This window comes from Gadus morhua, chromosome 20, assembly GCF_902167405.1.
Source record: "Gadus morhua chromosome 20, gadMor3.0, whole genome shotgun sequence".
Lineage (NCBI taxonomy): Eukaryota > Metazoa > Chordata > Actinopteri > Gadiformes > Gadidae > Gadus > Gadus morhua.
The window spans coordinates 1,100,508-1,125,015 of NC_044067.1; the positions used below are offsets into that span (position 1 = coordinate 1,100,508).

Here is a 24,508-nt window from a genome sequence, read left to right on the forward strand (position 1 = left end):
TGTGTGTTTTAATCCCGTGTTGTGTGTTGTAATCCCATGTTGTGTGCTTTAATCCCGTGTTGTGTGTTGTAATCCCGTGTTGTGTGCTTTAATCCCGTGTTGTGTGTTGTAATCCCGTGTTGTGTGCTTTATGGTCCTCACAGGTGACGGTGAGGCAGGTAGTTCCCTGTTGCGAGCCGCTGGGCAGCAGGTCGAAGATGCAGGTGTAGCAGCCCTCGTCGCGGAACCCCACCCTGCGGATGGTGATGGCGGAGGAGTCCTTGGGTGCGGGGGCCAGCTCCACGTGCTGCTGGCCGCTCACGCTGTCCGTCTGCCCGGGCTGGTAGGTTAGCAGCGTCTGGTTCTGGACGTCCAGCCAGCGCACCTGCCTCACGGCGTCCCCGGGCCGCTCGCGGGCCAGGGAGCAGCTGAGGGTGAAGGGCGACTCCACCGGGGCCTCCTGGCGCTCCGGGGCCGAGACCCTGCCTGGGGGGGGGCAGCGGCTCAGACATTACCTGGACATCCAGGGCCTTCAGCAGACGCTTTGATCCAAAGCCACTCACAATACGTACGTTAGTCAGAAGAAAGAGGAACAACAACATATCTCTGTGGGTACAGTAAGGATGTTCATAGAACAAAGTGCCAAGCACTAACTATCACTAGGTTAACCCATTCCCTGTGCAACAGAGATAGCTAGGGTAAGACGCTACACAATGCTAAGTACTGTTTTTGAAGTGCAAGGACGTACAACATACAATAGGTGCGTAACAGGTGTGTGTGTGTGTGTGTGTGGGGGGGGGGGGGGGGCTATGCAGAGTCGTGAACTCTGAACAAGTGAGTCTTGAGGCTTCTGCGGTAAGCGGTGGTGGGGGAGGGTTGACCCCTGAGGGGGGTCTCACTCACCCTGCAGTCGGACCACCATCAGGAGGGACAGACACTGCTGCAGCAGCCTGTAGGACCGGCTCATGTTGGCTGGGAACACGGAGGCAGTGTGAGAGAGGGGGGCGTAGGTTGGGTTCCAGACGCCGTCACTGTTCACATCAGACAGGGGTCCCGCATGCTCATGTCTTATTAGGTGGTCTCGGAGAGGTTAAACGGGCTTCATCTGCCTTCATCAAGAGAACACTTTAAGCAGGACTAGTGTGAACCTTAAAGGCCGTTTCGAGTCATAAACAACAGTCCGTTTTGGATATGCCAAATGGTTAAAGAAAAATCGATATACGTATGACGATGCAACAGAATAGTGGTGTCTGTGTAAATAACGTCTGAAGAATTGTTTGCATTCAAAACACAAGGAAGATATTTTAAGAAGTTTTTTGTTCCCATAAAATCCTAGCAAGACAATGTACATTTACAACGTTAGTTAAACATAAAAAAAAATAGTAGTCTATTGCCCCCAAAATTTTGTAAATATTTTTTTTGTTGCATGGCTATATTTTATACAGGCCTACATTTCAGATTAAAAAGCTGGAGAGAGACTTACCTCTTGCACCTTATGAAGCCTACATATAATAATACAAAGCAGAGTGTGGAAGAGTTCTCCTCAGAAGATAGTAGTTGAAAAGTGTCTACTCTAATTCCAAAACAGCTCTCCCATTTTGTATTATCCAGTCAATCCCACTTGCAGCAACGCAGCACATCCGAGTTATGAGACTGAACCGCTCTAAATAAAAGCACCAGTTATATGAACGCAGTGGATGGGAAGGATGTGCGCGGTTTCAAACTTCTGAGTTCGGATCTCAGGGAGCAGAGCGCATGTATTCGGCGGCTCAGGGTTCCTGCAGCCGCAGCGACCTCCCGCGGTGGGAGCATCAGAAGGAGTGAAGGACATGTTCATGTTCTGACTTTGGAAGTTTCATACGCGATCACTTCTTATAGTACACTGACTATTGAAACTGTTATTTTTGAAGATTGTAAACAGATAAGATCAGCTGATTTATATAACGGGCATATATGACTCACATTCAACTGTCCGTTCGAGCGCGTATACCTGTGAGGTGTAACGTTAAGGTTTTAGCTGGCGGTTATATTTAGAACCACTTAAACTGTCCTATTCCAGAGGATGTGAATTGTTCAGTAGAACAGAGGCTTGGCTCTCATTAGTGACTACCAGATCAGATCCTACCAGATTCCGCTCGTACAGACCCCCCCATGAGTTACAGTGAGGTACACACTGAAAGACAGCGTGTGCAAGGCCCTGGTAGCTCGCCGTGATCGTATAGTGGTTAGTACTCTGCGTTGTGGCCGCAGCAACCCCGGTTCGAATCCGGGTCACGGCATTGAAACACAATGTCACGGCATATGGGTCTGCTTTTATCAGCAAAAGGCTAAAAACGTTGTGGTAGAATTGTAGAAGGTCTCAAATGCTGTGTTCACATTTGGTCTTTGGACATGCACATTTCATTTGAACACTTAAGTGTCATAGGTTATTCTGTTTAAGGGCATACTTCCTCTATTCTCGAGTATAAGAACAAATGTGTAGCTGACCATAGTTTTATATGTTGTTTTTTTTCGATTTGATTTGTATTTTAGTTTATGTTGTTTGATTTGCTGTCGATTTCTATCTGCTTTAACATCTGGATTCTCCAGAAGGACTTATAAGTGTTGTATCTTACACTTATAAGTCGAGATAAAATGTGAGAGAACATAATCTCTCACATCCCTGGTAGCTCGCCGTGATCGTATAGTGGTTAGTACTCTGCGTTGTGGCCGCAGCAACCCCGGTTCGAATCCGGGTCACGGCATTGAAACACAATGTCACGGCATAAGGGACTGCTTTTATCAGCAAAAGGCTAAAAACGTTGTGGTAGAATTGTAGGTCTCAAATGCTGTGTTCACATTTGGTCTTTGGACATGCACATTTCATTTGAACACTTAAGTGTCATAGGTTATTCTGTTTAAGGGCATACTTCCTCTATTCTCGAGTATAAGAACAAATTTGTAGCTGACCATAGTTTTATATGTTTGTTTTTTTCGATTTGATTTGTATTTTAGTTTATGTTGTTTGATTTGCTGTCGATTTCTATCTGCTTTAACATCTGGATTATCCAGAAGGACTTATAAGTGTTGTATCTTACACTTATAAGTCCAAATAAAATGTGAGAGGGCTCGATCTCTCACATCCCTGGTAGCTCGCCGTGATCGTATAGTGGTTAGTACTCTGCGTTGTGGCCGCAGCAACCCCGGTTCGAATCCGGGTCACGGCATTGAAACACAATGTCACGGCATATGGGACTGCTTTTATCAGCAAAATGCTAAACACGTTGTGGTTGGTTTGTAGAAGGTTGCCAATAATTATTTGAACACTTAAGAACCATAGGTAATTTTGTTTAAGTGCAAATTTCCTCTATTCTGGGGTATAAGAACAGATTTGTAGCTGATCATAGTTTTACATGGGGTACGTTTTCTATTTGATTAGTATATTAGCTTATTTTGTTTGATTTGCAGTAGATTTATTTTTGATTTAAGAACTTCATGGATCAATTGTCCCCACCAAGAATCATTTGATGATGTCTAATCGGGATCAGGTGCATAGCCTACAATCATAGAACTAGAGTTATTATAACATAACTATCGCTTTCTCCTCTCTTTCTATGATTGTTGTCCTACCGAATCTAAGATTAAATAAATAAGTAATATTAATGCAAATAAATAAATAAATATATAATTATAATACATATAATAATGAATAAATAAATTATGTATATGTAATAGGCCTATGTATTGTGGCGAGCAGCGCGGGAGGGACGACGGGAGCCCAGGTTGAAATGGCGGCGCAACTCTCGTGCCTCACTACACCGCACGACCCCGAGAGCTGCCTTTATTCAAACACACAACAGAAAACACGGCACACCTGACCAACACACACAACACTCTCACTAATGGTCCCGATCACACTACACATCACAATTAACACACAAACAATAAAGAACCCCAAACCCGTTAACCCCACTTAACAACACCCAACAAGTTATCTAAACACAATAAAACCCCTTTTCCCCAAACAACATTATGAATACCCCATTACCCAGACTCCCCAGGGGGTATGAATCGCCACACAGCCCCCACCTTAGGGGTCAGACGTCCCGACGAACCCAACACCCAATGCACAGTCCCGAGTGTTCAGGGGGCCAGCGCCGCCGCCTTGGCCCCTGCCAGTAGTGGCCCCGTTGCGGTGCATCCTTCCCCTCGGGTTGGGACGCCCGTCTCCAACTGTCCGCAGAGGACCTGGGGGTGTGGTGGTCGGGAACCACCTCTTTCGGGGCCCCCACCAGGTTCTGCTGTAGGGGGGCTCTGGAGCGCCGTTCGGGCACCCCATCCTCCGCCGCCCTCCGACGTCTGGCCTTCCGACGGCCACGCCGGCGGCTGGGACGAGGGTGGGTGGCACGCTGCCCCGTCCACCCGCAGTCCTCGACCAGCCTAAGCTGCCGACACTGCTGCGGCTCAAGGTCAGCCCTGTCGTGCCGCCACAGTGCACGGGAAGCCTCAGCCGCCTCGGTGGCGGGAAGGGTGGCCGTCCGGACCCGGCCCTTCCGCTGCCTGGACCTGACCTCCACGTTCTTTGTGCCAGGGGCGACCGCTGCCCCAGCCGCGTCCACGGATGCACCTTCAGGACGGCGGCAGAGCTCCACCTCAGCCCGTTCCGCCTGGTCCAGTGCCGCATCGAAGGTCTGGGGCGCGGTGAGGCGGACATGCTGCCCGAGACTCTCCGGCTGCAGTCCCCGCAGGAAAGCGTGGAGCGCCAGGGCCTCCCGTGTAGCCGCGTTGAATTCCGGGTAGCTGCGTCGGGTCAAGAGCTGGACGTCAGCAGCGTAGACGCCCAGGCTCTCCTCCTCCCTGCGGCGGCGAGAAGCCAGCAACTGCTTGCTCTCGTTGCTGGAGACCCGTTCACCCAACCGCCTCTCCAACGCTTGGATCAGGGCCTGAAGGTCTCGCTGGTCCGCTCGACCCAGGTCGAGGACAACCGCCTCCTCGGCACCCCAGTCGTTATGCCACGCTGCAAGCCGGAACTGGGCCAGGTATGGTTTTACCATGTACCAGGTATGCGTTACCCCGTTGAACTTCGGCAGCCTAACCGCTGTCCTGGAGCGGTGGGCAGCCGCCGGTCCTCCGGGCCTTCCGGTCGTGTCCACAGGGGGGCGCTGCGCTCCCATAGCGCAGGGTGCGTTGTCCATGGGCTCGACCGCGAAACTCAAATCCCCCCGCGCATGCGCAGGCCAAATCCCACTTCTGACACCAATGTGGCGAGCAGCGCGGGAAGGACGAGACGGGAGCCCAGGTTTAAATGGCGGCGCAACTCTCGTGCCTCAATACACCGCACGACCCCGAGAGCTGCCTTTATTCAAACACACAACAGAAAACACGGCACACCTGACCAACACACACAACACTCTCACTAATGGTCCCGATCACACTACACATCACAATTAACACACAAACAATAAAGAACCCCAAACCCGTTAACCCCACTTAACCTAATAACATAAACAAGTTATCTAAACACAATAAAACCCCTTTTCCCCAAACAACATTATGAATACCCCATTACCCAGACTCCCCAGGGGGTAGGAATCGCCACAATATTATACATATAGGCCTATATATTATATAATAAGAAGGTGACATGTGGCGACACCCTCAGCACCCGCAAAACATTGCGTGTGTCTTTGTATGGCCATGCGATTTGTGTTCGCCTGGCAATTTTTTTTTTGTAAAATTGATTATCTCGGTTACCAAGGCAACCCGAGGGGACGCACTTGCACGTGGTTCCACTAGTTATGGCCCCACTCCGCGCTGATTAGTTCACCTGTTACGCCTCGTGCTCAGTGTGCTCTGACTTACCTCTCGGCTGGGAGTAAACCCAACAGTTCGTTCTCCCCAGCAGCCGTCTAATGTCTCCCAGGTACGGTGTCGATGTTATTTTAGAAGTTGAAACAGAATTTGGTAGGAGTTTCCAACTAATGACACATCCGGTCGTCTGTTCTCCAGGTTAACCGAGAGGTAACGAACACTTTTTGAAGTAAAACGGACCGCAAGATCTGGACCTGCTGTGAGTCGAACCTATATTTTTGTGCTAGGCTTACTTGAGATGTTTAATATTGGTTCTGGATGGAATTGGAATTAATTGGCAGCAGGGGCGATTAAACACATTTTGGCTAGTCTAGCTCTTAAAGAAGTAATCAATTGTTTATAACTTAACCCTTTTATCTGGGTTATAGTCTACACTGTTGTAAATGTAGTAGTGTATTATCCATGATATTTCTTTTGTCCTGTCCAAGATTCTGTGACCTATATTTTCTTGGTTACTAAGCTGTGGCATGTTAAGGCAAATGGATGGCAGTGTGAGCTAAATAATGCAGTTCTGTACCACTAACAGTGACGGACTGGGATTAAAAAACGGCCCTGGCATTTTCACCCACCAGCGGACCACAACACACAGATATAACTTCACATGCACGGAAATAACACGCACTTTTGTAGCCCCATTGGTGATGAACTCTAACTTTAATATGCATAAAGACTGACTGTCCTCACTGTTCCTCCTGTCTTACCCCCTGGTCTGTTTGCTCAGTGTCTTGAACATTAGTGCTGGTGCTACTAGCGCTAGCACTCTGGCATCTGCCCGAATGCCAGCCCGTCCAGTCCGTCACTGACCACTAAAGTGATGAAAGGAAAAAAGACTGTTTGGATAATCAAATGGATGTAAAATATAATGAATGACAAATTTGTGTTTTATTAAATTTCCTTTGGTTCATTTTCACTCCAATTACCATCTTTCCCTTTTTTGTATTTACAGTTACTGAAACGCATTGGTTATAACTCTACATTAGCTCACGTTGTTATTGCAATGAAAACGCCCTCAGCTGATAAAGTACTGCCGGGTTCTTTTTAAACTAAAAATTAGCACCATTGACAACTTTTTCTGCTGATGCTTATCATGCATTGGGCACTCCTGCTCTTATTAAACCCTTGAATGTGTTGATTTTTGGATTATTATTATTAAATAATTGTTTTAGTATTTTAATCTATTTTTGCTTTATTTTTAAATGCTTCTAATGGATATGAGAGTGGTAATTATTGTAAGCACTGCTTCATATAGTCTGTGTGAACATCACTGACAAGCTTTTGTGTCTTACGTCGTTTGTTTGGAAAAATATAGCATGAATCCTAGGAAGGGGCTTGGGCGCCGCGCATTCGTCAGCCTTTTGGGCCATCACCAGTTTGCACCACTGAGGTGAACATGAGGCAGCTTTGCCGACGTATTCATTTGAGCTCTATAACGAACCTGCTTGTTGCTGTCCTACACAGGTCAAGAAGGAGAAACTGCCATTCCGTGAGTATCACAATCGATCCACGAAGAAGAAACTGAACTGTAAGTCCAGATATTTCCTCTTTATGCTTGGGCATTAGTTGGATGTGGTTGGAACGGTGTGTAGGTTTATTATTCTTTATTTTAGGGTTAGGTTTTAATGATTAGTTGTGAATGCTGTCTCATTAGAATTTGTTCAGTGGAGGTTCTCAGTGAGTTTTGTTGAATAGTAAGAAATAGGGTTTCTCAGAGTACAGCCAAAACATACTCCACGGTTGTGTTCAGATTTTCGTTCAGCCCACTTCGCCTTCACTTTCCATCTAATATCCCATGCGTTTTGTCATACTGACGAGGGTGTGGTTTGAGTGATCAGAGATTCATGCTATGGTCCCGCGTTGTCTGAAGCCTTCAGCTCTGTAGACGTGCCCCCTCAGGAGAAACCAAGTGTTAAAGAGGCCGTTGTGACATCGGTTACAAGAACTGGAACGTCATTTAAGATGGTGACAGGGTCTCGGCTACGGATAAACGCCCGGGGGTAGATGTGCGGGCTCTTCCTCATCAACTTGAACACAATCTTGGTCTTGCACCAGAAAACCATAAATCCCCTTTCACCATTCCCCTCCCTCATACATCTTGAAGCCGTAGAGAGGGCACAACTGCAGTTACGAAAAGGGTCTGTGTTGGGATCTTACCGGGATGGTGTCTGATCTGAGTGGACCCAGCTTCCAGGGCCAGCTGGCCTCGTCCACCACTCTACAGTTCAACCTGAGGAAGGCCTGCCTCTGAGCCAGTAGAGGCCTCATCGGCCTGCTGCTCAGATGGGACGACGAGGATCGTGCTATGAAAGACCTACCACCCCAACGCTTCTCTGTTCACGACCCAGCACCCCAACGCTTCTCTGTTCAGGACTACGCACCCCAACGGTTCTCTGTTCAAGACCAAGCACCCCAACGGTTCTCTGTTCAAGACCAAGCACCCCAACGCTTCTCTGTTCACGGCCCTGCTCCCCAACACTGCTCTGTTCAAGGCCCTGCTCCCCAACACTGCTCTGTTCAAGGCCCTGCTCCCCAACACTGCTCTGTTCAGGCCCTGCTCCCCAACACTGCTCTGTTCAGGCCCTGCTCCCCAACACTGCTCTGTTCAAGACCAAGCACCCCAACACTGCTCTGTTCAAGACCAAGCACCCCAACACTGCTCTGTTCAAGACCAAGCACCCCAACACTGCTCTGTTCAAGACCAAGCACCCCAACACTGCTCTGTTCAAGGCCCTGCTCCCCAACACTGCTCTGTTCAAGGCCAAGCACCCCAACACTGCTCTGTTCAAGACCAAGCACCCCAACACTGCTCTGTTCAAGACCAAGCACCCCAACACTGCTGCTCTGTTCAAGACCAAGCACCCCAACACTGCTGCTCTGTTCAAGGCCCTGCTCCCCAACACTGCTCTGTTCAATGCCCTGCTCCCCAACACTGGGTTCACCTTCTCACCACTTCCATCAAATCCTGTCCTCAGGCTCATCAAAGCGGCAGAGTGGACATCTGAAGGATACTCATTGAGGAAACCATTGACTGCCAGGACGTCACTTCAGGGACATGAGTCAACCTTGTTTATAATTTGTACACACCCAGCACAACCAATGACTGACCGTGGTCAGTACTGTATGTTCACTGTTGGAAGTGTTCAAGAATATTGGACAAACGTAGAATTGACGACTAGTTCAACCTAGCATAGTAATTCATGTGTGGGCGAGGCCAGGATTCTTCAGGTGGCCAGGGTTCTACCTTGCCTGGGGTTCTTCATGTGGGTGTGGTCCGGGTTTTAGCTGGCCTGTGGTTCTTCATGTGGTCAGGGTTCTACCTGATTGATCTCCACATGGTCCGGGTTCTACCTGGTTGTTCTCCACATGGTCCGTGTTCTACCTGGTTGTTCTCCACATGGTCCGGGTTCTACCTGATTGATCTCCACATGGTCCGGGTTCTACCTGGTTGTTCTCCACTTGGTCAGGGTCCTACCTGGTTGTTCTCCACATGGTCAGGGTTTTACCTGGTTCTCCACATGGTCAGGGTTTTACCTGGTTCTCCACATGGTCAGGGTTCTACCTGGTGGTTCTCCACATGGTCAGGGTTCTACCTGGTTGTTCTTCACATCTTCAGGGTTCGCCCTAGCCTGGGGGTCTTCAGGTGGACAGGGTTCGATCTGGCCTGGGGGTCTTCATGTGGACAGTGTTCTACCTGGCCTGGTTGTTCTTGAGGTGGTCAGGGTTCGACCTGGCCTGGGGGTCTTCAGGTGGACAGGGTTCGACCTGGCCTGGGGGTCTTCGGGTGGTCAGTGTTCTACCTGGCCTGGTTGTTCTTGAGGTGGTCAGGGTTCGACCTGGCCTGGGGGTCTTCAGGTGGACGGGGTTTCGACCTGGCCTGGGGGTCTTCAGGTGGTCAGGGTTCGACCTGGCCTGGGGGACTTCAGCCGGGCAAGGCCGTCGTGTGACGTGGCATTCTTGGTGTTCACACTCGCATCACAAAAAATGTAAATGGTCATTCATGCTTCAAAGACTGCGACGTAGCTGCCCTTGCTACCCCGACATGATCGATGGCTGGTAAGCCCTGTGGATTGTATCTTCTGGACTCCTGTGCTGGGATGCATGTCTTTCTTGGGCTGAATTTTAATGTATTGGACGATGCTAGCTGGACCTGGGAGATGGTTCCCCTTTGAATCAGAAACCATCTTGGAAACATCCCAACTATGGTTCTCTTCAAGCTGCAGTTCTGCTCTTCTTCAGATGAGGAGGTGAAGAAATCCTCACTGGAGCTTCAAGATCTTTGAAGAGGAATATTGAAATGTGCACAATGGTTCTCTCCCTTAAGCGCTGTGGTGTATTCTAGTCGCTGAGAAGGAGCCCTCCCATCCTACTCCCTGTCACTGTGTTGACGGATGTTCCAGGTCACGTAACTGACGGGTGGGGGGCATGTCTACAGAACGGTAGACTTTCGACAGCACTGTATCCTAGCATGCATCGCTTGTCACACGGACCACACCCGGATCAATATGGCGATGCTCATGTGATATGAAGCGAGGAAGTGGCCAAAAGAAATGAGATTAGTTTATTTTGTACTAGCATTGTTAATTAGTTAAATGTTAATGTTAGCTGAAATGTTTAGTCAAAATGATTTGTACATAAACCAACGGCAACAAACTACCAGATCGTCTAAGGTAAGTCTGTTGGCTGTATTTACTACGAGACGACCAAAGAATCACCAAGATCTGCATCGTCGTTCCGCATCGTCGTTCCGCTCAAGGTGAGGTGCTGGTTACGTTACTTATGGGTGGTTCATACTGGAACGTTACGATTCCAGTATGACAGGGTTTGGGCTTACTGCGGAGGTTGGTAGTTGGCTTTGTGCATGTTGTGGACCTCTAAGGCTGCAGTACTGCGTATGGTGGATGTTGAGTCACCTGGGAGGGCAACTGGCAGTACGATTTGGAATTTGCGAAACCTCATCCGCACCTTATTATGGCGTCTGGCAGTATGATCCATATCGGCCTTTGCGTAAACCGCATCACTAATGAGCGTACCCAATTAAAGTAATTTGGCAGTTCCCCATTGCTATCGGTAACCATCTGCGATATTTGGTAAATTTATTTTGCTCTAGGTACAGCACACTTAAAAGAACTATGTTTAAAGTTATCCCACAAATACCGCACAACGACTTTGATAATTGTCCTCCAAAAGCGACTCGCATTTTTGGCGTACACATTTTCGGGTCGCGTAAATGATGCAGAGATCGGCATCTCCATACTTCGGCTTTTTGGATCTTCAACGACCCAGCAGCTGAATGAGGCTTGGTATCATTTTACTATCATAAATTACTATTGATAATGCTAGTGCTTTAAATACCTGGGCTGTAATTGGCCCGGTTATATCCAACCAAATGGAAGTTAAATTACAGCTACAGAGCCGAGATTGTAACTAGTTTTTCACGAGCTGAATTTTGCTTCAGTGCTTTGGCTGAATAACTTAACTCTTTAGTCTCCTAGACTTCAGAAACAAAAGGAAAGGTTCAATGTAAACGTGCTTAATTGCGTAAAAACAAATGGCATAGCTGTCCAGATGAGTCAAGTAAATGGTTGCAAATGCTCAACGTTGTGATGTTTGTAAACGGGTGAATGTTGTGTTAACAGTGGGGAACTCCAGGCCTTGCTGTCTTGAAGCTGTATGATGCGCAATATGTCACTCCAACCCCACAGGTGAGCATTTGATTTGAAAGGTTTCACATTGGTACCCACCTTATTTACCCATCTTCTATAACTATTATGATGTATAATGTGCTTGATAGACCATGAATCCTTGGCTGAAGAGAGCTGTTGAAGAAACCATGCATCTGGAGGAAGACCTTGACTCTACCTGCCAACCAGTAGTACTGTAAGTTTGCATGAACTGAACATGGTGGACTTGAGGCGAAATCACTGCTGTTTGTTCCAGTCCAGGACTCGGTGGTAGCGGGGAGCTGATGGAGCCGTGCTGAGGACCTGCAGGTGAAGGACGTCCCTTGTGGGGGTAATGACAAGACACTGAGGTGATTGTACCTCACTGCCACCTCACTGTACTAGAGTAGGCTGCTAGACTAGCCACTCCACTAGTCCGACATCGGTCTCTTCAGCCATCGTTTTGATCAACATGATTTTGAGGACAGTCCCTGGGACAATGGAGCTCTGAGTGTATAGGATTTATTCACTCACAATGTTGCTCTCCATGTGAGGCTGCAGCGTCCGTGATTTCTCGCATGAGTTCTGAAAGTCGTTCTTTAAATGTAAGATGTTTACTGAGGTGCAAACAGGTTTTTGTTCATATTCTTACTGTATTGCTACTAGATGACGTAGATGAATCACCAGGATCCGCTTAGAGGCTACGATGTGACTGCTGAGCTTTCTGGAAGGTAAAGGCCAGCTGGGAGTCCACACTGTGTTCTGTCATGTGACGACCAGGGGTAGGCCGTTCAATTGTCTATAACTGAACGGCATGTTCAATAACTTGGATTTTTAAGTGTTTAGACTTGACAGATTACTAACTGAAGATGCTTGGCATCTGCCACTGTTTCTATGCAAGGGCTATTTGGAAAGAATAAAATAACTGGTCATTAACGCTCCAGCCAGGACTTTGGTTGAGAGGGCGTCCATGGCTCAACTACAACCACTGTGTTACAGTCCCGGAGTCCATGGAGGAGGAGAGCTGATGGAGGAGCAGGGCATCTGGAGAAGGACCATGAATCTACCTGCCAACTGGTAGTACTGGTAAGTTTGCATGAACTGAACATGGTGGACTTGTATTGGGATACTGTACTGTTCGCTACCAGACATTACAGGGTTACCATTGATGCCAGATCTTCAAACTACCACTGCGATTGTGCCCAGACATTGAGGCCAAACAGCCCTGTTTGTCCTCAACAGGAAGGCAGGGCAGAGGCAGGTGATGGGAGATCCTACCTGGTGACGGATCTCTGGGTGGGGCGAGTGACACCCGACTCCAGGGGACGACCACTGCGGAGAGGGCTGAAGGAGGAGCATGCATCTGGAAGGTGAGTCGCACCGGTGTCAGTGGTGTTCGATAGTGTAATTTAACTTGATGTTATATGAATAGATTATATTTGTACGATTGTCAACATCAATGTTGATGATTATTGTTTTAATATGATGTATATTTGATGTTAATGTGCTTGATAGACCATGAATCCTTGGCTGAAGAGAGCTGTTGAAGGAACCATGCATTGGGAGGAAGACCATGACTCTACCTGCCAACCGGTAGTACTGTAAGTTTGCATGAACTGAACATGGTGGACTTGAGGCGAAATCACTGTTGTTTGTTCCAGACCAGGACTCGGTGGTGGCGGGGAGCTGATGGAGCCGTGCTGAGGACCTGCAGGTGAAGGACGTCCCTTGTGGGGGTAATGACAAGACACTGAGGTGATTGTACCTCACTGCCACCTCACTGTACTAGAGTAGGCTGCTAGACTAGCCACTCCACTAGTCCGACATCGGTCTCTTCAGCCATCGTTTTGATCAACATGATTTTGAGGACAGTCCCTGGGACAATGGAGCTCTGAGTGTATAGGATTTATTCACTCACAATGTTGCTCTCCATGTGAGGCTGCAGCGTCCGTGATTTCTCGCATGAGTTCTGAAAGTCGTTCTTTAAATGTAAGGTGTTTACTGAGGTGCAAACAGGTTTTTGTTCATATTCTTACTGTATTGCTACTAGATGACGTAGATGAATCACCAGGATCCGCTAGGAGGCTACGATGTGACTGCTGAGCTTTCTGGAAGGTAAAGGCCAGCTGGGAGTCCACACTGTGTTCTGTCATGTGACGACCAGGGGTAGGCCGTTCAATTGTCTATAACTGAACGGCATGTTCAATAACTTGGATTTTTAAGTGTTTAGACTTGACAGATTACTAACTGAAGATGCTTGGCATCTGCCACTGTTTCTATGCAAGGGCTATTTGGAAAGAATAAAATAACTGGTCATTAACGCTCCAGCCAGGACTTTGGTTGAGAGGGCGTCCATGGCTCAACTACAACCACTGTGTTACAGTCCCGGAGTCCATGGAGGAGCAGGGCATCTGGAGAAGGACCATGAATCTACCTGCCAACTGGTAGTACTGGTAAGTTTGCATGAACTGAACATGGTGGACTTGTATTGGGATACTGTACTGTTCGCTACCAGACATTACAGGGTTACCATTGATGCCAGATCTTCAAACTACCACTGCGATTGTGCCCAGACATTGAGGCCAAACAGCCCTGTTTGTCCTCAACAGGAAGGCAGGGCAGAGGCAGGTGATGGGAGATCCTACCTGGTGACGGATCTCTGGGTGGGGCGAGTGACACCCGACTCCAGGGGACGACCACTGCGGAGGGGCTGAAGGAGGAGCATGCATCTGGAAGGTGAGTCGCACCGGTGTCAGTGGTGTTCGATAGTGTAATTTAACTTGATGTTATATGAATAGATTATATTTGTACGATTGTCAACATCAATGTTGATGATTATTGTTTTAAAATGATGTATATTTGATGTTAATGTGCTTGATAGACCATGAATCCTTGGCTGAAGAGAGCTGTTGAAGGAACCATGCATCTGGAGGAAGACCTTGACTCTACCTGCCAACCGGTAGTACTGTAAGTTTGCATGAACTGAACATGGTGGACTTGAGGCGAAATCACTGCTGTTTGTTCCAGACCAGGACTCGGTGGTGGCGGGGAGCTGATGGAGCCGTGCTGAGGACCTGCAGGTGAAGGACGTCCCTTGTGGGGGTAATGACAAGACACTGAGGTGATTGTACCTCACTGCCACCTCACTGTACTAGAGTAGGCTGCTAGACTAGCCACTCCACTAGTCCGACATCGGTCTCTTCAGCCATCGTTTTGATCAACATGATTTTGAGGACAGTCCCTGGGACAATGGAGCTCTGAGTGTATAGGATTTATTCACTCACAATGTTGCTCTCCATGTGAGGCTGCAGCGTCCGTGATTTCTCGCATGAGTTCTGAAAGTCGTTCTTTAAATGTAAGGTGTTTACTGAGGTGCAAACAGGTTTTTGTTCATATTCTTACTGTATTGCTACTAGATGACGTAGATGAATCACCAGGATCCGCTTGGAGGCTACGATGTGACTGCTGAGCTTTCTGGAAGGTAAAGGCCAGCTGGGAGTCCACACTGTGTTCTGTCATGTGACGACCAGGGGTAGGCCGTTCAATTGTCTACAAGCTGAACGGCATGTTCAATAACTTGAATTTTTAAGTGTTTAGACTTGACAGATTACTAACTGAAGATGCTTGGCATCTGCCACTGTTTCTATGCAAGGGCTATTTGGAAAGAATAAAATAACTGGTCATTAACGCTCCAGCCAGGACTTTGGTTGAGAGAGGGCGTCCATGGCTCAACTACAACCACTGTGTTACAGTCCCGGAGTCCTTGGCGGAGGAGAGCTGATGGAGGAGCAGGGCATCTGGAGAAGGACCATGAATCTACCTGCCAACCGGTAGTACTGGTAAGTTTGCATGAACTGAACATGGTGGACTTGTACTGGGATACTGTACTGTTCGCTACCAGACATTACAGGATTACCATTGATGCCAGATCTTCAAACTACCACTGCGATTGTGCCCAGACATTGAGGCCAAACAGCCCTGTTTGTCCTCAACAGGAAGGCAGGGCAGAGGCAGGTGATGGGAGATCCTACCTGGTGACGGATCTCTGGGTGGGGCGAGTGACACCCGACTCCAGGGGACGACCACTGCGGAGAGGGATGAAGGAGGAGCATGCATCTGGAAGGTGAGTCGGTGCTGATGGAACTCTAAGGGGGCAGGATGGGGTGTCTGGGTTCCACCCCCGAGTTCTCAGACTACATGGAATGACCAGATCGGAATTCCGAAAGTCTCTTTGGCTCGGAGGGTCGGCTAAATAACTGAATAATTGTATTATCCATGTCTTCCATCTTTAAGGTGCAGTTGAAATGCCGTGTTCAGTCTGGGGCAGACACACCTGAGCTGCATCACAACTGTAACTCTGACCTGCTGGAGTCCTCCAGGTCTGTAGCCCACAGCTGAAGATGACATGGATGTTGTGTTAACTGACTACAGTTGTAATAACCTTTTGATAAAATGGCACTACCTAGACAGTCAAATACGGTCTTGGAGTAAATCTTTTTGTTTTCCTCTTGCCACGTTTCAGAGGTCAACATCAGCGCCTCATCACAGCTCCTCGCTGGCCTGTGAATTAATCTGCTCCACTCACAGCACGTCACCAGGTGCTGCACGTTGGGATGCTCCCAATGTGTTCCATCGAGGGTTCCTTCCTCGAAACTGGGAGGGCCCCTTCCTCTCCACACTGGGAGGGTTCCTTGTCCTTCAAGGCGTCGGGGTTCAGTGTTAGGGACAGAGTTAGGGACAGATGGTTGAGCTGGTTTCACGATATACGCTTTGTGTTCAAGGGTGGATGGACATCCGACAAAACACTTCCCCCAAAATGTTTTATTGTCCAAACGCTTTGTAAAATGTATACCAATGTTTTTTTTATTTAAAATCATGTATAACCAATTCTACCTGGTTGTGTGGCTTTTTCTGTATGTTTTGCATTATGGCAAGTTTCATACTTGCCATTATGAGTTAACTTCTAAACATTACCATCAAACAATATCCTCCAACCTTAACCTCTCTACCTTACCACCTCCCCTATACCTCAACCTACCTAACCTCCCCTGCACCCTTACCTCTCCTCTCCTCTTCCCTCTACCCTAACCTCCCCTCTTCACTAACCTCATCACACATTCACACACCGGCTGAGTCCATGTGAGGCGATAGCCAGCTCGGCGTTAGCCAGCTCGGCGTTAGCCTAAGGTGCCTTGCACAGCGACACATCGACTACCCTGCTCCCGACGTCGCACCACCGCGACACTGGTCCCCCATCCCCTTCCACACCGACCCCACCGCCCACCATCCCCCAGCCTCTGCGCGTTCCCAGCAGCTAAACAGCCATACTGTTACAACTCGTCTGGCGTGGGTTCGGGCTCCACAACCTGCTGGCGTATCATTGTTCATGAATAAAAAGTTGCATGATTTCCAGAGTAAAAAATGGAAGCAGAAATATTTGTTCTTATTAGGATTGAAATCCCAGGAAAGTTTTTATTTTTATTTAGTTGTTCGGGACAATGCTTATTGACAAGTTTCTTGCTGTAAATAAGCCAGTTAGCTGCAAATACTAATTCCCATCTGTTGTCCCTAGCCAGATCGTAAAAGGCAACCTAAAATTCAATGACTGATAAAAGATTAAACAAACTATGTAAGCTACAAAGTATTAATTTCAATACACATCAGAATATAATAAAAATGTATTTACATGAATGGTAGAATAAATGTAAAAGGTGTGCAATTCATAAAAAAAAAAGTTAATAGTTAATCAGAGCAGTTAGTGTTAGACGGGGAGATGGGAGTTCAACAGCCTGACGGGTGCAGAGTGGAGTGGAGACCTGTCGTGGTGACCAGCTAAAAGCTGACCCATATGCCGTGACAATGTGGAAATATGCACTTAAACAGAATAACCAATGACACTTAAGTGTTCAAATGAAATATGCCCGTCCAAATGTAAACATAGAGCAACGAAAACCGCCTACAGAGCAAACGCATGTCGAATTAAATTTGCCCGTCCAAATGTAAACACAGGGCAACGACAACCGTCTACAAACCAAACACAACTTGTTTAGCCTTTTGCAGATAAAAGCTGACCCATATGCCGTGACATTGTGTTTCAATGCCGTGACCCGGATTCGAACCGGGGTTGCTGCGGCCACAACGCAGAGTACTAACCACTATACGATCACGGCGAGCTACCAGGGCCGTGAAAATGGTCTTGGATCACTTTCATGGGTTGGTAACTCATTTGGGTTCTTTAAGATGCAACACTTAAGTCCAGAAGGAGTATCCAGACGTTAAAGCAGGTAGAAAATCTACAGCAAATCAAAGAAATTAGGCTAATTTACAAATCAAATTGAAAACGTACCCCATAAAAAAACTACGATCAGCTACAAATTTGTTCTAAAACACCAGAATAGAGGAAATATGCACTTAAATAGAATAACCTATGACACTTAAGTGTTCGAATGAAATATGCCCGTCCAAATGTAAACCTACAGCAACGACGTCAAAAAACGAACACAACTTGTCAAATGAAATATGCACGTCCAAATGTAAACACAAACCAAGGACAACCTTCTACAAACCAAAGACAACTTGTTTAGCCTTGTACAGATAAATGTTGACCCGTATACCGTGACATTGTGTTTCAATGCCGTAACCCGGATTCGAACCGGGGTGGCTGCTGCCACAGCGCAGAGTAAAACCACTATACGATCACGGAGAGCTGCAAGGGCTGTCGAAGTGCTCTTCCATCAGTTTCATCTCTTGCTACCTCATTTGGGTTCTTTAACATCTGGATTCTCCTTCTGGACTTAAAAGTGTTGTATCGGTACGAACAGATGAAACTGATGGAAGAGCACTTCGACAGGCCTGGTAGCTCGCCGTGATCGTATAGTGGTTAGTACTCTGCGTTGTGGCCGCAGCAACCCCGGTTCGAATCCGGGTCATGACATTGAAACACAATGTCACGGCATACGGGTCATGTTTTATCTGTAAAAGGCTAAACAAGTTGTGTTTGGTTTTTAGACGGTTGTTGTTGCTCTGTGTTTTTGATTTGATTTGTAATTTAGCCTAATTTCTTTGATTTGCTGTAGATTTCTATCTGCTTTCACATCTGGATTCTCCTTCTGGACTTAAAAGTGTTGCATCTTAAAGAACCCAAATGAGTTTCCAACACATGAAACTGATGGAAGACCTTTTTCACGGCCCTGGTAGTTCGCCGTGATCGTATAGTGGTTAGTACTCTGCGTTGTGGCCGCAGCAACCCCGGTTCGAATCCGGGTCACGGCATTGAAGCACAATGTCACGGCATATGGGTCAGCTTTTATCTGCAAAAAGGCTAAACAAGTTGTGTTTGGTTTGTAGACGGTTGTCGTTGCTCTGTGTTTTTGATTTGATTTGTAATTTAGCCTAATTTCTTTGATTTGCTGTAGATTTCTATCTGCTTTCACTTCTGGATTCTCCTTCCTGACATGAAAGTGTTGTGTCTTAAAGAACCCAAACGAGGTACCCACAGATCAAACTGATGGTAGAGTACTTCGTCAGCCCTGGTAGCTCGCCGTGATCGTATAGTGGTTAGTAATCTGCATTGTGGCCGCAGCAACCACGGTTCGAATCCGGGTCACGGCATTGAAGCACAATGTCACGGCATACGGGTCATGTTTTATCTGTAAAAGGCTAAACAAGTTGTGTTTGGTTTGTAGACGGTTGTCGTTGCTCTGTGTTTTTGATTTGATTTGTAATTTAGCCTAATTTCTTTGATTTGCTGTAGATTTCTATCTGCTTTCACATCTGGATTCTCCTTCCTGACATGAAAGTGTTGTATCTTAAAGAACCCAAACGAGGTATCAACAGCTGAAACTGATGGAAGAGTACTATGTCAGCCCTGGTAGCTCGCCGTGATCGTATAGTGGTCAGTACTCTGCGTTGTGGCCGCAGCAACCCCGGTTCGAATCCGGGTCACGGCATTGAAACACAATGTAACGGCATACGGGTCAGCTTTTATCTGTAAAAGGCTAAACAAGTTGTGTTTGGTTTGTAGACGGTTGTCGTTGCTCTGTGTTTTTGATTTGATTTGTAATTTAGCCTAATTTCTTTGATTTGCTGTAGATTTCTATCTGCTTTCACATCTGGATTCTCCTTCCTCACATGAAAGTGTTGTATCTTAAAGAACCCAAACGAGGTACCAACAGATGAAACTGATGGAAGAGTACTTCGTTAGCCCTGGTAGCTCGCCGTGATCGTATAGTGGTTAGTACTCTGCGTTGTGGCCGCAGCAACCCCGGTTCGAATCCGGGTCACGGCATTGAAACACAATGTCACGGCATATGGGTCAGCTTTTATCTGCAAAAGGCTAAACAAGTTGTGTTTGGTTTGTAGACGGTTGTCGTTGCTCTGAGTTTACATTTGGACGGGCAAATTTCATTTGACAAGTTGTGTTTGCTCTGTAGACGGTTGTCGTTGCTCTATGTTTACATTTGGACAGGCATATTTAATTTGAATACTTAAGTGTCATAGGTTATTCTGTTTAAGTGCATATTTCCTCTATTATGGTTTTTAAGAACAAATTTGTAGCTGATCGTAGTTTTTTATGGGGTAAGTTTCCAATTTGATTTGTAATTTAGCCTAATTTCTTTGATTTGCTGTAGATTTCTATCTGCTTTCACATCTGGATTCTCCTTCTGGACTTAAAAGTGTTGCATCTTAAAGAACCCGAATGAGTTTCCAACACATGAAATTGATGGAAGACCATTTTCACCGCCCTGGTAGTTCGCCGTGATTGTATAGTGGTTAGTACTCTGCGTTGTGGCCTCAGCAACCCTGGTTCGAATCCGGGTCACGGCATTGAAGCACAATGTCATGGCATATGGGTCAGCTATTATCTGCAAAAGGCTAAACAAGTTGTTTTTGGTTTGTAGACGGTTGTCGTTGCTCTGTGTATTTGATTTGATTTGTAATTTAGCCTAATTTCTTTGATTTGCTGTAGATTTCTATCTGCTTTCACATCTGGATTCTCCTTCTGGACTTAAAAGTGTTGCATCTTAAAGAACCCAAATGAGTTTCCAACACATGAAACTGATGGAAGAACATTTTCACGGCCCTGGTAGTTCGCCGTGATCGTATAGTGGTTAGTACTCTGCGTTGTGGCCGCAGCAACCCCGGTTCGAATCTGGGTCACGGCATTGGAAGCAAAATGTCACGGCATAAGGGTCAGCTATTTATCTGCAAAAGGCTAAACAAGTTGTGTTTGGTTTGTAGACGGTTGTCGTTGCTCTGAGTTTACATTTGGACGGGCGAATTTCATTTGACAAGTTGTGTTTGCTCGGTAGACGGTTGTCGTTGCTCTATGTTTACATTTGGACAGGCATATTTAATTTGAATACTTAAGTGTCATAGGTTATTCTGTTTAAGTTCATATTTCCTCTATTATGGTGTTTAAGAACAAATTTGTAGCTGATCGTAGTTTTTTATGGGGTAAGTTTTCAATTTGATTTGTAATTTAGCCTAATTTCTTTGATTTGCTGTAGATTTCTCTCTGCTTTCACATCTGGATTCTCCTTCTGGACTTAAAAGTGTTGCATCTTAAAGAACCCAAATGAGTTTCCAACACATGAAACTGATGGAAGATCATTTTCACGGCCCTGGTAGTTCGCCGTGATCGTATAGTGGTTAGTACTCTGCGTTGTGGCCGCAGCAACCCCGGTTCGAATCCGGGTCACGGCATTGAAGCACAATGTCACGGCATATGGGTCAGCTTTTATCTGCAAAAGGCTAAACAAGTTGTGTTTGGTTTGTAGACGGTTGTCGTTGCTCTGTGTTTTTGATTTGATTTGTAATTTAGCCTAATTTCTTTGATTTGCTGTAGATTTCTATCTGCTTTCACGTCTGGATTCTCCTTCTGGACTTAAAAGTGTTGCATCTTAAAGAACCCAAATGAGTTTCCAACACATGAAACTGATGCAAGACCATTTTCACGGCCATGGTAGTTCGACGTGATCGTATAGTGGTTAGTACTCTGCGTTGTGGCCGCAGCAACCCCGGTTCGAATCCTGGTTACGGCATTGAAGCACAATGTCACGGCATAAGGGTCAGCTATTATCTGCAAAAGGCTAAACAAGTTGTGTTTGGTTTGTAGACGGTTGTCGTTGCTCTGTGTTTTTGATTTGATTTGTAATTTAGCCTAATTTCTTTGATTTGCTGTAGATTTCTATCTGCTTTCACATCTGGATTCTCCTTCCTGACATGAAAGTGTTGTGTCTTAAAGAACCCAAACGAGGTACCCACAGATGAAAGTGATGGTAGAGTACTTCGTCAGCCCTGGTAGCTCGCCGTGATCGTATAGTGGTTAGTACTCTGCGTTGTGGCCGCAGCAACCCCGGTTCGAATCCGGGTCACGGTATTGAAGCACAATGTCACGGCATAAGGGTCAGCTATTATCTGCAAAAGGATAAACAAGTTGTGTTTGGTTTGTAGAGGGTTGTCGTTGCTCTATGTTTTTGATTTGATTTGTAATTTAGCCTAATTTCTTTGATTTGCTGTAGATTTCTATCTGCTTTCACATCTGGATTCTCCTTCCTGACATGAAAGTGTTGTATCTTAAAGAACCCAAACGAGGTACCAAAAATGAGAAACTGATGGAAGAGTACTTTGTCAGCCCTGGTAGCTCGCTGTGATCGTATAGTGGTTAGTACTCTGCGTTGTGGCTCCAGCAACCCCGGTTCGAATCCGGGTCACGGCATTGAAACACAATGTCACGGCATACGGGTCAGCTTTTATCTGTAAAAGGCTAAACAAGTTGTGTTCGGTTTGTAGACGGTTGTCGTTGCTCTGAGTTTACATTTGGACGGGCGAATTTCATTTGACAAGTTGTGTTTGCTCTGTAGACGGTTGTCGTTGCTCTATGTTTACATTTGGACAGGCATATTTAATTTGAATACTTAATTGTCATAGGTTATTCTGTTTAAGTGCATATTTCCTCTATTATGGTTTTTAAGAACAAATTTGTAGCTGATCGTAGTTTTTTATGGGGTAAGTTTTCAATTTGATTTGTAATTTAGCCTAATTTCTTTGATTTGCTGTAGATTTCTATCTGCTTTCACATCTGGATTCTCCTTCTGGACTTAAAAGTGTTGCATCTTAAAGAACCCAAATGAGTTTCCAACACATGAAACTGATGGAAGACCATTTTCACGGCCCTGGTAGTTCGACGTGATTGTATAGTGGTCAGTACTCTGCGTTGTGGCCTCAGCAACCCTGGTTCGAATCCGGGTCACGGCATTGAAGCACAATGTCACGGCATATGGGTCAGCTATTATCTGCAAAAAGCTAAACAAGTTGTTTTTGGTTTGTAGACGGTTGTCGTTGCTCTGTGTTTTTGATTTGATTTGTAATTTAGCCTAATTTCTTTGATTTGCTGTAGATTTCTATCTGCTTTCACATCTGGATTCTCCTTCTGGACTTAAAAGTGTTGCATCTTAAAGAACCCAAATGAGTTTCCAACACATGAAACTGATGGAAGAATATTTTCACGGCCCTGGTAGTTCGCCGTGATCGTATAGTGGTTAGTACTCTGCGTTGTGGCAGCAGCAACCCCGGTTTGAATCCGGGGCACGGTATTGAAGCACAATGTCACGGCATATGGGTCAGCTTTTATCTGCAAAAGGCTAAACAAGTTGTGTTTGGTTTGTAGACGGTTGTCGTTGCTCTGTGTTTTTGATTTGATTTGTAATTTAGCCTAATTTCTTTGATTTGCTGTAGATTTCTATCTGCTTTCACATCTGGATTCTCCTTCTGGACTTAAAAGTGTTGCATCTTAAAAAACCCAAATGAGTTTCCAACAGATGAAACTGATGGAAGACCATTTTCACGGCCCTGGTAGTTCGCCGTGATCGTATAGTGGTTAGTACTCTGCTTTGTGGCCGCAGCAACCCCGGTTCGAATCCGGGTCACGCCATTGAAGCACAATGTCACGGCATACGGGTCATATTTTATCTGTAAAAGGCTAAACAAGTTTTGTTTGGTTTGTAGACGGTTGTCGCTGCTCTGTGTTTTTGATTTGATTTGTAATTTAGCCTAATTTCTTTGATTTGCTGTAGATTTCTATCTGCTTTCACATCTGGATTCTCCTTCCTGACATGAAAGTGTTGTATCTTAAAGAACCCAAACGAGGTACCAACAGATGAAACTGATGGTAGATTAGTTCGTCAGCCCTGGTAGCTCGCCGTGATCGTATAGTGGTTAGTACTCTGCGTTGTGGCCGCAGCAACCCCGGTTCGAATCCGGGTCACGGCATTGAAACACAATGTCACGGCATACGGGTCATGCTTTATCTGTAAAAGGCTAAACAAGTTGTGTTTGGTTTGTAGACGGTTGTCGTTGCTCTGTGTTTTTGATTTGATTTGTAATTTAGCCTAATTTCTTTGATTTGCTGTAGATTTCTATCTGCTTTCACATCTGGATTCTCCTTCCTGACATGAAAGTGTTGTATCTTAAAGAACCCAAACGAGGTACCAACAGATGAAACTGATGGTAGAGTAGTTCGTCAGCCCTGGTAGCTCGCCGTGATCGTATAGTGGTTAGTACTCTGCGTTGTGGCCGCAGCAACCCCGGTTCGAATCCGGGTCACGGCATTGAAGCACAATGTCACGGCATATGGGTCAGCATTTATCTGCAAAAGGCTAAACAAGTTGTGTTTGCTTTGTAGACGGTTGTCGTTGCTCTGTGGATTTGACTTGTAATTTAGCCTAATTTCTTTGATTTGCTGTAGATTTCTATCTGCTTTCACATCTGGATTCTCCTTCTGGACTTAAAAGCGTTGCATCTTCAAGAACCCAAATGAGTTTCCAACACATGAAACTGATGGAAGACCATTTTCACGGCCCTGGTAGTTCGCCGTGATCGTATAGTGGTTAGTACTCTGCGTTGTGGCCGCAGCAACCCAGGTTCGAATCCGGGTCACGGCATTGAAGCACAATGTCACGGCATAAGGGTCAGCTATTATCTGCAAAAGGCTAAACAAGTTGTGTTTGGTTTGTAGACGG

The 24,508-nt window shown here is 46.3% G+C and overlaps 2 protein-coding genes and 15 non-coding genes across 21 annotated transcripts in view; 15 read left to right on the top strand and 2 right to left on the bottom strand.

Annotated features, from left to right (window-relative positions):
- Window positions 1–2,421, bottom strand: part of zgc:113337 (Ig1_MRC-OX-2_like and Ig domain-containing protein) — an 11,576-nt gene extending 9,155 nt beyond the window's left edge. The window contains exons 1-3 of one of the 2 annotated variants that reach the window (XM_030344222.1): window positions 1,463–2,421; window positions 883–1,010; window positions 142–465 (exon numbers count right to left, since the gene is read on the bottom strand). In XM_030344222.1, the coding sequence (XP_030200082.1) occupies window positions 142–465; window positions 883–946 (388 nt within the window). In that variant the 5' untranslated portion in view covers window positions 947–1,010; window positions 1,463–2,421. Of the gene's footprint in view, window positions 1–141; window positions 466–882; window positions 1,089–1,462 lie in introns of both variants that reach the window. The other variant, XM_030344223.1, reaches the window with a different exon arrangement.
- trnah-gug (transfer RNA histidin (anticodon GUG)) lies at window positions 2,187–2,258 on the top strand. Its single transcript has one exon. It is a non-coding gene; the product is annotated as a tRNA-His (tRNA).
- A 230-nt stretch (window positions 2,422–2,651) lies between the features above and the next one.
- Window positions 2,652–2,723, top strand: trnah-gug (transfer RNA histidin (anticodon GUG)). Its single transcript has one exon. It is a non-coding gene; the product is annotated as a tRNA-His (tRNA).
- A 390-nt stretch (window positions 2,724–3,113) lies between these two features.
- trnah-gug (transfer RNA histidin (anticodon GUG)) lies at window positions 3,114–3,185 on the top strand. The gene has a single exon. It is a non-coding gene; the product is annotated as a tRNA-His (tRNA).
- A 2,600-nt stretch (window positions 3,186–5,785) lies between these two features.
- On the top strand, window positions 5,786–16,352 carry LOC115532709 (adhesive plaque matrix protein). 4 transcript variants are annotated; one of them, XM_030342572.1, is made up of 14 exons: window positions 5,786–5,881; window positions 5,968–6,028; window positions 7,288–11,528; window positions 11,618–11,857; window positions 12,153–12,217; window positions 12,486–12,572; window positions 12,729–12,856; window positions 14,368–14,453; window positions 14,514–14,607; window positions 14,903–14,967; window positions 15,239–15,325; window positions 15,482–15,609; window positions 15,780–15,865; window positions 16,009–16,352. In XM_030342572.1, exon 3 carries the CDS (start codon window positions 8,107–8,109, stop codon window positions 9,010–9,012), a length of 906 nt encoding a protein of 301 aa, XP_030198432.1. In that variant the 5' UTR covers window positions 5,786–5,881; window positions 5,968–6,028; window positions 7,288–8,106; the 3' UTR covers window positions 9,013–11,528; window positions 11,618–11,857; window positions 12,153–12,217; window positions 12,486–12,572; window positions 12,729–12,856; window positions 14,368–14,453; window positions 14,514–14,607; window positions 14,903–14,967; window positions 15,239–15,325; window positions 15,482–15,609; window positions 15,780–15,865; window positions 16,009–16,352. The 4 variants fall into 4 exon arrangements, with proteins under 4 accessions (XP_030198432.1, XP_030198431.1, XP_030198433.1 ...); XM_030342571.1 differs by having other exon boundaries at window positions 14,368–14,607; XM_030342573.1 differs by having other exon boundaries at window positions 14,368–14,588.
- A 1,232-nt stretch (window positions 16,353–17,584) lies between these two features.
- Window positions 17,585–17,656, bottom strand: trnah-gug (transfer RNA histidin (anticodon GUG)). Its single transcript has one exon. It is a non-coding gene; the product is annotated as a tRNA-His (tRNA).
- Window positions 17,657–18,348: 692 nt separating this feature from the next.
- On the top strand, window positions 18,349–18,420 carry trnah-gug (transfer RNA histidin (anticodon GUG)). Its single transcript has one exon. It is a non-coding gene; the product is annotated as a tRNA-His (tRNA).
- A 266-nt stretch (window positions 18,421–18,686) lies between these two features.
- Window positions 18,687–18,758, top strand: trnah-gug (transfer RNA histidin (anticodon GUG)). Its single transcript has one exon. It is a non-coding gene; the product is annotated as a tRNA-His (tRNA).
- Window positions 18,759–19,363: 605 nt separating this feature from the next.
- trnah-gug (transfer RNA histidin (anticodon GUG)) lies at window positions 19,364–19,435 on the top strand. Its single transcript has one exon. It is a non-coding gene; the product is annotated as a tRNA-His (tRNA).
- Window positions 19,436–19,701: 266 nt separating this feature from the next.
- On the top strand, window positions 19,702–19,773 carry trnah-gug (transfer RNA histidin (anticodon GUG)). The gene has a single exon. It is a non-coding gene; the product is annotated as a tRNA-His (tRNA).
- Window positions 19,774–20,240: 467 nt separating this feature from the next.
- trnah-gug (transfer RNA histidin (anticodon GUG)) lies at window positions 20,241–20,312 on the top strand. The gene has a single exon. It is a non-coding gene; the product is annotated as a tRNA-His (tRNA).
- Window positions 20,313–20,578: 266 nt separating this feature from the next.
- On the top strand, window positions 20,579–20,650 carry trnah-gug (transfer RNA histidin (anticodon GUG)). The gene has a single exon. It is a non-coding gene; the product is annotated as a tRNA-His (tRNA).
- Window positions 20,651–21,119: 469 nt separating this feature from the next.
- Window positions 21,120–21,191, top strand: trnah-gug (transfer RNA histidin (anticodon GUG)). The gene has a single exon. It is a non-coding gene; the product is annotated as a tRNA-His (tRNA).
- Window positions 21,192–21,795: 604 nt separating this feature from the next.
- Window positions 21,796–21,867, top strand: trnah-gug (transfer RNA histidin (anticodon GUG)). Its single transcript has one exon. It is a non-coding gene; the product is annotated as a tRNA-His (tRNA).
- A 1,820-nt stretch (window positions 21,868–23,687) lies between these two features.
- On the top strand, window positions 23,688–23,759 carry trnah-gug (transfer RNA histidin (anticodon GUG)). Its single transcript has one exon. It is a non-coding gene; the product is annotated as a tRNA-His (tRNA).
- Window positions 23,760–24,025: 266 nt separating this feature from the next.
- On the top strand, window positions 24,026–24,097 carry trnah-gug (transfer RNA histidin (anticodon GUG)). The gene has a single exon. It is a non-coding gene; the product is annotated as a tRNA-His (tRNA).
- Window positions 24,098–24,358: 261 nt separating this feature from the next.
- trnah-gug (transfer RNA histidin (anticodon GUG)) lies at window positions 24,359–24,430 on the top strand. The gene has a single exon. It is a non-coding gene; the product is annotated as a tRNA-His (tRNA).
- Window positions 24,431–24,508: the final 78 nt, after the last annotated feature.

Coding starts and splice junctions, on each gene's coding strand:
- LOC115532709 (XM_030342571.1), top strand. CDS start 8,107: ATGGGACGACGAGGATCGTGCTATGAAAGACCTACCACCCCAACGCTT.